Source organism: Cherax quadricarinatus, chromosome 21 (assembly GCF_038502225.1).
Source record: "Cherax quadricarinatus isolate ZL_2023a chromosome 21, ASM3850222v1, whole genome shotgun sequence".
In the NCBI taxonomy this organism is placed as follows: Eukaryota; Metazoa; Arthropoda; class Malacostraca; order Decapoda; family Parastacidae; genus Cherax; species Cherax quadricarinatus.
In genome coordinates this window covers 26,356,612-26,370,212 of record NC_091312.1, presented here as the reverse complement: position 1 = coordinate 26,370,212, position 13,601 = coordinate 26,356,612, and the positions used below count along the sequence as shown (strand labels likewise).

The following is a 13,601-nucleotide window of genomic DNA, read 5'->3' as shown; positions in this document are numbered from 1 at the left end:
AAAGGTGGGACAGAAGGGGGGGTAAAAGTGATTTTGAGTGAAGAGGGCCTGAACATCCAACAGGCATGTGACCGCGGGTTTAAGCCCCACCCGTGGTATGGTTAATTAATATTACCAATATTATAATATAATATATTATAACATAATATAATATTATAATATAATATAGGTAGTAGGTTGGTAGACAGCAACCACCCAGGGAAGTACTACCGTCCTGCCAGATGACTGTGAAACAGAAACCTGTAACTGTTTTACATGATGGTAGGATTGCTGGTTTTCTTTTTCTGTCTCATAAACACGCTAAGATAACAGGGATATCTTGCTACTCCTACTTACACTTTGGTCACACTTCACAGACACGCACATGCATATATATATATACATACATCTAGGTTTTTTCTCCTTTTTCTAAATAGCTCTTGTTCTTTTTTATTTCTTCTATTGTCCATGGGGAAGTGGAAAAGAATCTTTCCTCCGTAAGCCATGCGTGTCGTATGAGGCGACTAAAATGCCGGGAGCAATGGGCTAGTAACCCCTTCTCCTGTATACATTTACTAAAAAAGAGAAGAAGAAAAACTTTATAAAACTGGGTTGCTTAAATGTGCGTGGATGTAGTGCGGATGACAAGAAACAGATGATTGCTGATGTTATGAATGAAAAGAAGTTGGATGTCCTGGCCCTAAGCGAAACAAAGCTGAAGGGGGTAGGAGAGTTTCAGTGGGGGGAAATAAATGGGATTAAATCTGGAGTATCTGAGAGAGTTAGAGCAAAGGAAGGGGTAGCAGTAATGTTAAATGATCAGTTATGGAAGGAGAAAAGAGAATATGAATGTGTAAATTCAAGAATTATGTGGATTAAAGTAAAGGTTGGATGCGAGAAGTGGGTCATAATAAGCGTGTATGCACCTGGAGAAGAGAGGAATGCAGAGGAGAGAGAGAGATTTTGGGAGATGTTAAGTGAATGTATAGGAGCCTTTGAACCAAATGAGAGAGTAATTGTGGTAGGGGACCTGAATGCTAAAGTAGGAGAAACTTTTAGAGAGGGTGTGGTAGGTAAGTTTGGAGTGCCAGGTGTAAATGATAATGGGAGCCCTTTGATTGAACTTTGTATAGAAAGGGGTTTAGTTATAGGTAATACATATTTTAAGAAAAAGAGGATAAATAAGTATACACGATATGATGTAGGGCGAAATGACAGTAGTTTGTTGGATTATGTATTGGTAGATAAAAGACTGTTGAGTAGACTTCAGGATGTACATGTTTATAGAGGGGCCACAGATATATCAGATCACTTTCTAGTTGTAGCTACACTGAGAGTAAAAGGTAGATGGGATACAAGGAGAATAGAAGCATCAGGGAAGAGAGAGGTGAAGGTTTATAAACTAAAAGAGGAGGCAGTTAGGGTAAGATATAAACAGCTATTGGAGGATAGATGGGCTAATGAGAGCATAGGCAATGGGGTCGAAGAGGTATGGGCTAGGTTTAAAAATGTAGTGTTAGAGTGTTCAGTAGAAGTTTGTGGTTACAGGAAAGTGGGTGCAGGAGGGAAGAGGAGCGATTGGTGGAATGATGATGTAAAGAGAGTAGTAAGGGAGAAAAAGTTAGCATATGAGAAGTTTTTACAAAGTAGAAGTGATGCAAGGAGGGAAGAGTATATGGAGAAAAAGAGAGAAGTTAAGAGAGTGGTGAAGCAATGTAAAAAGAGAGCAAATGAGAGAGTGGGTGAGATGTTATCAACAAATTTTGTTGAAAATAAGAAAAAGTTTTGGAGTGAGATTAACAAGTTAAGAAAGCCTAGAGAACAAATGGATTTGTCAGTTAAAAATAGGAGAGGAGAGTTATTAAATGGAGAGTTAGAGGTATTGGGAAGATGGAGGGAATATTTTGAGGAATTGTTAAATGTTGATGAAGATAGGGAAGCTGTGATTTCGTGTATAGGGCAAGGAGGAATAACATCTTGTAGGAGTGAGGAAGAGCCAGTTGTGAGTGTGGGGGAAGTTCGTGAGGCAGTAGGTAAAATGAAAGGGGGTAAGGCAGCCGGGATTGATGGGATAAAGATAGAAATGTTAAAAGCAGGTGGGGATATAGTTTTGGAGTGGTTGGTGCAATTATTTAATAAATGTATGGAAGAGGGTAAGGTACCTAGGGATTGGCAGAGAGCATGCATAGTTCCTTTGTATAAAGGCAAAGGGGATAAAAGAGAGTGCAAAAATTATAGGGGGATAAGTCTGTTGAGTGTACCTGGTAAGGTGTATGGTAGAGTTATAATTGAAAGAATTAAGAGTAAGACGGAGAATAGGATAGCAGATGAACAAGGAGGCTTTAGGAAAGGTAGGGGGTGTGTGGACCAGGTGTTTACAGTGAAACATGTAAGTGAACAGTATTTAGATAAGGCTAAAGAGGTCTTTGTGGCATTTATGGATTTGGAAAAGGCGTATGACAGGGTGGATAGGGGGGCAATGTGGCAGATGTTGCAAGTGTATGGTGTAGGAGGTAGGTTACTGAAAGCAGTGAAGAGTTTTTACGAGGATAGTGAGGCTCAAGTTAGAGTATGTAGGAAAGAGGGAAATTTTTTCCCAGTAAAAGTAGGCCTTAGACAAGGATGTGTGATGTCACCGTGGTTGTTTAATATATTTATAGATGGGGTTGTAAGAGAAGTAAATGCGAGGGTCTTGGCAAGAGGCGTGGAGTTAAAAGATAAAGAATCACACACAAAGTGGGAGTTGTCACAGCTGCTCTTTGCTGATGACACTGTGCTCTTGGGAGATTCTGAAGAGAAGTTGCAGAGATTGGTGGATGAATTTGGTAGGGTGTGCAAAAGAAGAAAATTAAAGGTGAATACAGGAAAGAAATGCAGCAGCGAGGAGACGGTTGGAGGCAGTGGAGATGTCCTGTTTAAGGGCAATGTGTGGTGTAAATATTATGCAGAAAATTCGGAGTGTGGAAATTAGGAGAAGGTGTGGAGTTAATAAAAGTATTAGTCAGAGGGCAGAAGAGGGGTTGTTGAGGTGGTTTGGTCATTTAGAGAGAATGGATCAAAGTAGAATGACATGGAAAGCATATAAATCTATAGGGGAAGGAAGGCGGGGTAGGGGTCGTCCTCGAAAGGGTTGGAGAGAGGGGGTAAAGGAGGTTTTGTGGGTAAGGGGCTTGGACTTCCAGCAAGCGTGCGTGAGCGTGTTAGATAGGAGTGAATGGAGACGAATGGTACTTGGGACCTGACGATCTGTTGGAGTGTGAGCAGGGTAATATTTAGTGAAGGGATTCAGGGAAACCGGTTATTTTCATATAGTCGGACTTGAGTCCTGGAAATGGGAAGTACAATGCCTGCACTTTAAAGGAGGGGTTTGGGATATTGGCAGTTTGGAGGGATATGTTGTGTATCTTTATATGTGTATGCTTCTAGACTGTTGTATTCTGAGCACCTCTGCAAAAACAGTGATAATGTGCGAGTGTGGTGAAAGTGTTGAATGATGATGAAAGTATTTTCTTTTTGGGGATTTTCTTTCTTTTTTGGGTCACCCTGCCTCGGTGGGAGACGGCCGACTTGTTGAAAAAAAAAAAAAAAAAAAAACAGGAAAGAGTAAGGTTATGAGGATAACAAAAAGATTAGGTGATGAAAGATTGAATATCAGATTGGAGGGAGAGAGTATGGAGGAGGTGAACGTATTCAGATATTTGGGAGTGGACGTGTCAGCGGATGGGTCTATGAAAGATGAGGTGAATCATAGAATTGATGAGGGAAAAAGAGTGAGTGGTGCACTTAGGAGTCTGTGGAGACAAAGAACTTTGTCCTTGGAGGCAAAGAGGGGAATGTATGAGAGTATAGTTTTACCAACGCTCTTATATGGGTGTGAAGCGTGGGTGATGAATGTTGCAGCGAGGAGAAGGCTGGAGGCAGTGGAGATGTCATGTCTGAGGGCAATGTGTGGTGTGAATATAATGCAGAGAATTCGTAGTTTGGAAGTTAGGAGGAGGTGCGGGATTACCAAAACTGTTGTCCAGAGGGCTGAGGAAGGGTTGTTGAGGTGGTTCGGACATGTAGAGAGAATGGAGCGAAACAGAATGACTTCAAGAGTGTATCAGTCTGTAGTGGAAGGAAGGCGGGGTAGGGGTCGGCCTAGGAAGGGTTGGAGGGAGGGTGTAAAGGAGGTTTTGTGTGCGAGGGGCTTGGACTTCCAGCAGGCATGCGTGAGCGTGTTTGATAGGAGTGAATGGAGACAAATGGTTTTTAATACTTGACGTGCTGTTGGAGTGTGAGCAAAGTAACATTTATGAAGGGATTCAGGGAAACCGGCAGGCCGGACTTGAGTCCTGGAGATGGGAAGTACAGTGCCTGCACTCTGAAGGAGGGGTGTTAATGTTGCAGTTTAAAAACTGTAGTGTAAAGCACCCTTCTGGCAAGACAGTGATGGAGTGAATGATGGTGAAAGTTTTTCTTTTTCGGGCCACCCTGCCTTGGTGGGAATCGGCCAGTGTGATAATAAAAATAAAAAAAAAAAAATATAATACAGTGGTCCCTCGCTTTTCGTAGTTCTCGGCAATCGTAAATTTCGCCAATCATAGGGGTATTTTCGTATAAACATGGACTCGCTTTTCATAGGTTGACTCGCAAATAGTAGTTCGTCCGGGACGCGTACGCACGGTGTGAGCCGGGGAGGCCTCCTTACCCTACCCAGCTAGTCTGGCATTGTTTACCAGTGAGTGAAGGTCCCCTCAAGTGCTCCTAAAAAATATTTCATAATATTCCACTCATTTTAGTGCTTGCAAGTACTAAATAAGCTACCATGGCTCCAAAGAAAGCTCCTAGTGCCAAGCCTGTGGTAAAGAAGGTGAGAAATATGTACAGTGACAAAGTCTTGGGCCATTTTAGGGAAGTGTTAAAGAGATGCCAGAAACAGAGCTCTCTCCACAGTTACTTTGTGAGACAGGACTAGAGTGACTCTCAAGGTGGTCCTAGTGGCATTAAGAAACAGAGAAGAGAAGCAACCCCAGAGAAGCAATTGGTACCTGAGGTGTTGCTGGAAGGGAATTCCCCTTCCAAACTGTAAACAATCCAATCTCTCTCCTCCTCCAGTCTCCCATACACTAAGAAGAATCTCCAATAAAGGTAAGTGTTATGCTGTTAATGTTTCATTCATCATTTCTCATTGTATTGTTTATGTACTACATATATATTTCATGTAAAAAAATTTTTTGTTTTAATACTTCTGGGTGTCAGGAACGGATTAATTGTATTTACATTATTGCTTATGGGGAAAATTGATTCGCAAATCTTAAATTTCGTTTATAGTAGCTCCTCCAGGAACGGATTAATTACGAAAAACGAGGGACCACTGTATTATAATATAAGTTTACTAAGTATACCAGGGAAAGTGTACAGTAGGGTTATAATTGAAAGAATTAGAGGTAAGACAGAATGTAGGATTGCGGATGAGCAAGGAGGTTTCAGAGTGGGTAGGGGATGTGTAGATTAAGCGTTTACATTGAAGCATATATGTGAACAGTATTTAGATAAAGGTAGGGAAGTTTTTATTGCATTTATGGATTTACAAAAGGCATATGATAGAGTGGATAGAGGAGCAATGTGGCAGATGTTGCAAGTATATGGAATAGGTGGTAAGTTACTAAATGCTGTAAAGAGTTTTTATGAGGATAGTGAGGCTCAGGTTAGGGTGTGTAGAAGAGAGGGAGACTACTTCCCGGTAAAAGTAGGTCTTAGACAGGGATGTGTAATGTCACCATGGTTGTTTAATATATTTATAGATGGGGTTGTAAAGGAAGTAAATGCTAGGGTGTTCAGGAGAGGGGTGGGATTAAATTTTGGGGAATCAAATTCAAAATGGGAATTGACACAGTTACTTTTTGCTGATGATACTGTGCTTATGGGAGATTCTAAAGAAAAATTGCAAAGGTTAGTGAATGAGTTTGGGAATGTGTGTAAAGGTAGAAAGTTGAAAGTGAACATAGAAAAGAGTAAGGTGATGAGGGTATCAAATGATTTGGATAAAGAAAAATTGGATATCAAATTGGGGAGGAGGAGTATGGAAGAAGTGAATGTTTTCAGATACTTGGGAGTTGACGTGTCGGCGGATGGATTTATGAAGGATGAGGATAATCATAGAACTGATGAGGGAAAAAAGGTGAGTGGTGCTTTGAGGTATATGTGGAGTCAAAAAACGTTATCTATGGAGGCAAAGAAGGGAATGTATGAAAGTATAGTAGTACCAACACTCTTATATGGGTGTGAAGTTTGGGTGGTAAATGCAGCAGCGAGGAGACGGTTAGAGGCAGTGGAGATGTCCTGTTTAAGGGCAATGTGTGGTGTAAATATTATGCAGAAAATTCGGAGTGTGGAAATTAGGAAAAGGTGTGGAGTTAATAAAAGTATTAGTCAGAGGGCAGAAGAGGAGTTGTTGAGGTGGTTTGGTCATTTAGAGAGAATGGATCAAAGTAGAATGACATGGAAAGCATATAAATCTATAGGGGAAGGAAGGCGGGGTAGGGGTCGTCCTAGAAAAGGTTGGAGAGAGGGGGTAAAGAAGGTTTTGTGGGCGAGGGGCTTGGACTTCCAGCAAGCGTGCGTGAGCGTGTTAGATAGGAGTGAATGGAGACGAATGGTACTTGGGACCTGACGATCTGTTGGAGTGTGAGCAGGGTAATATTTAGTGAAGGGATTCAGGGAAACCGGTTATTTTCATATAGTCGGATTTGAGTCCTGGAAATGGGAAGTACAATGCCTACACTTTAATGGAGGGGTTTGGGATATTGGCAGTTTGGAGGGATATGTTGTGTATCTTTATATGTATATGCTTCTAAACTGTTGTATTCTGAGCACCTCTGCAAAAACAGTGATAATTGTGTGAGTGTGGTGAAAGTGTTGAATGATGATGAAAGTATTTTCTTTTTGGGGATTTTCTTTCTTTTTTGGGTCACCCTGCCTCGGTGGGAGACGGCCGACTTGTTGAAAAAAAAAAAAATTATAATGATGGGGAAGAACTAAACCCGTAGGATTATACAGTGCATGTGGGGGGGGGATGGAAGGCATTCAGGCTCAATTCAGGGAACCAGAGCACAGTTCCAATTCCCAAGATCAAGAGCCCCTCACCAGCATCAAGGAACCTCCCTTGAAGGGTATGGTATAGTTAAGCATGTGTGTATTTAATCAGAGTGAACAGAAGCAAGTGGTTTTCATGGTGAGCAAAATAAGAGCAGCTTACACTTAAGTCACACTACACATACATGTACACATTTATTTATACACATTCATCTGAGTTTTCTTTGATTTTATCTTAATAGTTCTTGGTCTTATTACTTTTCATTTTATATCCATGGGGAAGTGGAATAAGAATCTTTCCTCCGTAAGCCATGCGTGTTGTAAAAGTCAACTAAAATGCCGGGAACAATGGGCTAGTAACCCCTTTTCCTGTAAAGATTACTAAAAAGAATAAGACGAAAATTGTCAAAGTGGGAAGTCTGAATGTGCGTGGATGTTGTGCAAATGATAAGAAAGAGATGATTGTGCATGTTATGAATGAGAAGAAGCTGGATGTCCTGGCTTTAAGTGAAACAAAGCTGAAGGGGATGGGAGAGTTTCAATGGAGAGGAATAAATGGGATTAGGTCAGGGGTTTCAAACAGAGTTAGAGCTAAAGAAGGAGTAGCAATAACATTGAAGGATAAGCTATGGCAGGAAAAGAGGGACTATAAATGTATTAATTCAAGGATTATGTGGAGTAAAATAAAGATTGGATGTGAAAAGTGGGTTATAATAAGCGTGTATGCACCTGGAGAAGAGAGAAGTGTAGAGGAGAGAGAGAGATTTTGGGAAATGTTGAGTGAATGCGTGGGGACTTTTGAATCAAGTGTGAGAGTAATGGTGGTTGGGGATTTCAATGCTAAAGTGGGTAAAAATGTTATGGAGGGAGTAGTAGGTAAATTTGGGGTGCCAGGGATAAATGTAAATGGGGAGCCTTTAATTGAGCTATGTGTAGAAAGAGATTTGGTAAAAAGTAATACATATTTTATGATAAAGAGGATAAATAAAAATACAAGGTATGATGTAGCATGTAATGAAAGTAGTTTATTAGATAATGTATTGGTGGATAAAAGGTTGATGGGTAGGCTCCAGGATATACATGTTTATAGAGGGGCAACTGATATATCGGATCATTATTTAGTTGTAGCTACAGTTAAGAGTAAGAGGTAGATGGGAAAAGAGGAAGGTGGCAACAACAAGTAAGAGGGAGGTGAAAGTGTATAAACTAAGGGAGGAGGAAGTTCGGGTGAGATATAAGCGACTATTGGCAGAAAGGTGGGCTAGTGCAAAGATGAGTAGTGGGGGGGGGAGGTGTTGAAGAGGGTTGGAATAGTTTTAAAAATGCAGTATTAGAATGTGGGGCAGAAGTTTGTGGTTATAGGAGGGTGGGGGCAGGAGGAAAGAGGAGTGATTGGTGGAGTGATGAAGTAAAGGGTGTGATAAAAGAGAAAAAGGTAGCTTATGAGAGGTTTTTACAAAGCAGAAGTGTTATAAGAAGAGCAGAGTATATGGAGAGTAAAAGAAAGGTAAAGAGAGTGGTGAGAGAGTGGGAGAGGCACTGTCAAGAAATTTTAATGAAAATAAGAAAAAAATTTGGAGTGAGTTAAACAAGTTAAGAAAGCCTAGGGAAAGTATGGATTTGTCAGTTAAAAACAGAGTAGGGGAGTTAGTAGATGGAGAGATGGAGGTATTAGGTAGATGGCAAGAATATTTTGAGGAACTTTTAATTGTTAAGGAAGAGAGGCAGTAATTTCATGCACTGGTCAGGGAGGTATACCATCTTTTAGGAGTGAAGAAGAGCAGAATGTAAGTGTGGGGGAGGTACGTGAGGCATTACGTAGAATGAAAGGGGGTAAAGCAGTTGGAACTGATGGGATCATGACAGAAATGTTAAAAGCAGGGGGGGATATAGTCTTGGAGTGGTTGGTACTTTTGTTTAATAAATGTATGAAAGAGGGGAAGGTACCTAGGGATTGGCGGAGAGCATGTATAGTCCCTTTATATAAAGAGAAAGGGGACAAAAGAGACTGTAAAAATTATAGAGGAATAAGTTTACTGAGTATACCAGGAAAAGTGTACGGTAGGGTTATAATTGAAAGAATTAGAGGTAAGACAGAATGTAGGATTGCGGATGAGCAAGGTGGTTTCAGAGTGGGTAGGGGATGTGTAGATCAAGTGTTCACATTGAAGCATATATGTGAACAGTATTTAGATAAAGGTAGGGAAGTTTTTATTGCATTTTTGGATTTAGAAAAGGCATATTAGATAGTGGATAGAGGAGCAATGTGGCAGATGTTGCAAGTATATGGAATAGGTGGTAAGTTATTAAATGCTGTAAAGAGTTTTTATGAGGATAGTGAGGCTCAGGTTAGGGTGTGTAGAAGAGAGGGAGACTACTTCCCGGTAAAAGTAGGTCTTAGACAGGGATGTATAATGTCACCATGGTTGTTTAATATATTTATAGATGGGGTTGTAAAGGAAGTAAATGCTAGGGTGTTTGGGAGAGGGGTGGGATTAAATTTTGGGGAATCAAATTCAAAATGGGAATTGACACAGTTACTTTTTGCTGATGATACTGTGCTTATGGGAGATTCTAAAGAAAAATTGCAAAGGTTAGTGGATGAGTTTGGGAATATGTGTAAAGGTAGAAAGTTGAAAGTGAACATAGAAAAGAGTAAGGTAATGAGGGTATCAAATGATTTAGATAAAGAAAAATTTGATATCAAATTGGGGAGGAGGAGTATGGAAGAAGTGAATGTTTTCAGATACTTGGGAGTTGACGTGTCAGCGGATGAATTTATGAAGGATGAGGTTAATCATAGAATTGATGAGGGAAAAAAGGTGAGTGGTGCGTTGAGGTATATGTGGAGTCAAAAAACGTTATCTATGGAGGCAAAGAAGGGAATGTATGAAAGTATAGTAGTACCAACACTCTTATATGGGTGTGAAGCTTGGGTGGTAAATGCAGCAGCGAGGAGACGGTTGGAGGCAGTGGAGATGTCCTGTTTAAGGGCAATGTGTGGTGTAAATATTATGCAGAAAATTTGGAGTGTGGAAATTAGGAAAAGGTGTGGAGTTAATAGAAGTATTAGTCAGAGGGCAGAAGAGGGGCTGTTGAGGTGGTTTGGTCATTTAGAGAGAATGGATCAAAGTAGAATGACATGGAAAGCATATAAATCTATAGGGGAAGGAAGGAGGGGTAGGGGTCATCCTAGAAAGGGTTGGAGAAAGGGTGTAAAGGAGGTTTTGTGGGCAAGGGGCTTGGACTTCCAGCGTGCGTGAGCGTGTTAGATAGGAGTGAATGGAGACGAATGGTACTTTGGACCTGACGATCTGTTGGAGTGTAAGCAGGGTAATATTTAGTGAAGGGATTCAGGAAAACCGGTTATTTTCATATAGTCGGACTTGAGTCCTGGAAATGGGAAGTACAATGCCTGCACTTTAAAGGAGGGGTTTGGGATATTGGCAGTTTGGAGGGATATGTTGTGTATCTTTATATGTGTATGCTTCTAAACTGTTGTATTCTGAGCATCTCTGCAAAAACAGTGATAATGTGTGAGTGTGGTGAAAGTGTTGAATGATGATGAAAGTATTTTCTTTTTGGGGATTTTCTTTCTTTTTTGGGTCACCCTGCCTCGGTGGGAGACGGCCGACTTGTTGAAAAAAAACAAAAAAAACAAAATTTAAATTTTTTGTGTAAACAAGTGGTGATCTGTCAAATTACTTGTTGACCATCACCAACCCCTACCATCCCGGGAGAGAAGTACTGGTGTTTACCTACTAACCAAAGTAAGCCAGTAGTGTCACTCAACTCCTGACTCTCCTGGTAATTAGTTCTCAGGTTTACTCATTGTATTCTTGTACCTGCATTGGCTTATGTTTAATCTGGCTACTCATGTGTCTATGCCATAACCTATGTGTCCTCTGGTAACCTCTTATTTTTTTCAGCCCACAGGAATGGAATCAAGTTGCTCCAATTTGCATCACACGGCTGCGTGTGTATGTTTTTTGACCAGAGGTCCAACCTGATCATATGTTTGAGCTATGATTTGGATATTTTGGCTGACTCTACTAGCCTTCACCTCACATAGCAGGCTCTAGGAAAATCGTCTAAACATCTGTACTGACCAGGGCTTCTTTCCGATTGTATGATATTTATGATACGGTTATCCTAGTCAGCTCTATTGTCCTCATCATCTAAGTAGTAGAAGAAAATCTGACCAGAACATCTACATCTTCATCTGTATTCTACAAATTATCTACTGTACATTCAAGATAGCAGCAAGTCATCTGTTGTTAGGTTTGGTCATTGTAATTTTTTCTTATTCAGTTTTGATTTAGTTAGTTTAATAAACTTCATATTTTTCTATTTATAATAAACTTACATTTTTTCCTCAAATTTTGTATTTCTATACTTTTCTTTCATTAGGGAGGAATGTAAGATATAAACTTATTTCTGGGTTCCATTCCTCACACATGGCTTGATATACAGCTGGAATTTTAGGAGGGTAACATGTATGAAGTGATTCAGGGAAAACTGGTAAGCTGCACCCGAGTCCTGGAGGTGGCAAGTACAGTGCCTGCATTCTGGGGAAAGGGGTTGGAATACTTCCATTTGGAGGGTCATCTGAGTGGAGATGTCTGCACACTTCTGGTAAGATAGTGATGATGAATGTTTCCTTTTCTGGGGTCACCCTATCTCAGTGGAAGATGACTAATGTGTAAAAAACAAAAATCCGTCAAGGTAATTGGCAATAAAATGCCAAAACATTTGGCAGAAAGAAAAGCTTTATGAATATGTACCAATAATAAAAATAATACTGGTATTATGTAGTTCATTCAATAATATAAAACACTAATTAAGATATGCTCACCTTCACTCTATAATCAATTCTGGAATAAGTATGTAAAAGTTTGGTATTCTGCAGTGCTAACGTGTTGTAGAGAGAGAGGTCACCTTCAAGGGAGGCATGCCGGATGGAAAACTTGACAATTGGAACCTTTGCTGTTGTTATGGCAAACACATGACCACACTGACGATATCTTTTCAATTTATCTGCTAGAGATTCTATGATCTTGATGTGATCTATATCCTGAAAAAATAAATAATGTATCAAAGCAAAATCAATTTTACTTTTTTGCAATATTTTCATGTGTCAGGGGATTTTATTGAAACAATAACAATGCACAATTTAAATAATTTTTAGTCTTGAACAAGTACATAATTAAACACCAGCACATTAAGTTTGAGGCCAGACAGAATTTTAATTATCTAGCTATCATTGTTAAAAAGGTGATTTATTTCACAACAACAAGTGATCCCCAGGCATCTGGAGATTATTTCTCAAGAGAATATCCCAGTAAAACAATGGAAACATGAAAACTGTAAAACCATTTTTTTGTAGGGTTCAGGGAACCACTAGAAATACAACCCATCTATTTTACAGAACTAAGAGCTCTCCAGTACAGATAGCCCATTCAAGCAACTTGAGTACCTGAAGTTGTCATGGTTAGGAGGCAGTCTTCATGGTTTAAGAAATGCTACACACAAAAAAATGCATTTTTATTTTTCAAAACACTGTGTGCTGTGTAAAGGCTTTCAAGATTTTATTGCCATGCTTCACCTATGAGTGGGTTTTATCAAGCACACTCATGTACTTTATCATGTAAATGTACTTGATAAAGCCCACTTGTGGGTAAACCATACCAAAGAAAGCACTGCAGTCCACTTTTGAAAGAAGACTACATAGGCTATTAGGTGAGGTCACACTACAAAGAACATCAGTAGGGATCAGAGAAAAGATACCCAGTGTTTTGTGTAGTTCTCCCTACTTATTGCTGCTCTAGAAGGCTCAGAACACTCCCCCTCCCCCTGATAAGAGCTACACTACCCAATAACAAACTTTTAATAAGATTAATAAAAAGTACAGAACTTCTGAAGTTGAATGAAGAGTCATTCTCAAGTTACTGCATAGGAATGAAGAGCCACCGAAGAAACATTGGAATAAATAATTTAATAAACCATAGAAGGAATGCCTGGAATGACTGCATAAACTAAAATATTAAGCCCCAAATTCACTAAGACTGATAAACAATTTATGTTCGAGAAACTTGTCAGAAAAATTATCATATTTAAATTCACACTACAAACTTACTCAATCGATTTATCTCCACATGCTACTGAGAATATCTTGCTCTAAAATTTGATCAATTGTACCTTTGATAGCCGGATTTAGGTGGTGGGGGGGCCCAGGGCCGTTTGGTGGGTAGAGAACCCCTTGCATTAAAAAGGTCTAACTCTAATGGTTAGAAGACTAAGTTTCTCCTTGGAAAACTTTTGCCACTCAATATATTTATCATCCTCTGAAGATGAAGAAATGAAACAATAAATTGGATTCATAGTGTAATTTAGCACCCTTTCAGTTCATTTGCAAGTGTAACTCAAAATTAATCTACAGACTTATGAAGAATTATCTTCAATCAGATAAAATATTATAAGTAAAGTACATTCCGTGCTTTTCTGATAGAAAAAAATCTTTGATGACTATCAAAATGCAACGGGCA

The 13,601-nt window shown here is 39.7% G+C and overlaps 1 protein-coding gene across 3 annotated transcripts in view; it reads right to left on the bottom strand.

The window, feature by feature from the left end:
* The window catches only part of LOC128688996 (terminal uridylyltransferase 4), a 129,584-nt gene that overhangs the window by 39,956 nt on the left and 76,027 nt on the right, over positions 1-13,601 (bottom strand). For all 3 annotated transcript variants that reach the window (XM_070087348.1, XM_070087350.1, XM_070087349.1), the window contains exon 17: positions 11,912-12,130. In XM_070087348.1, the coding sequence (XP_069943449.1) occupies positions 11,912-12,130 (219 nt within the window). The remainder of the gene's footprint in view (positions 1-11,911; positions 12,131-13,601) is intronic.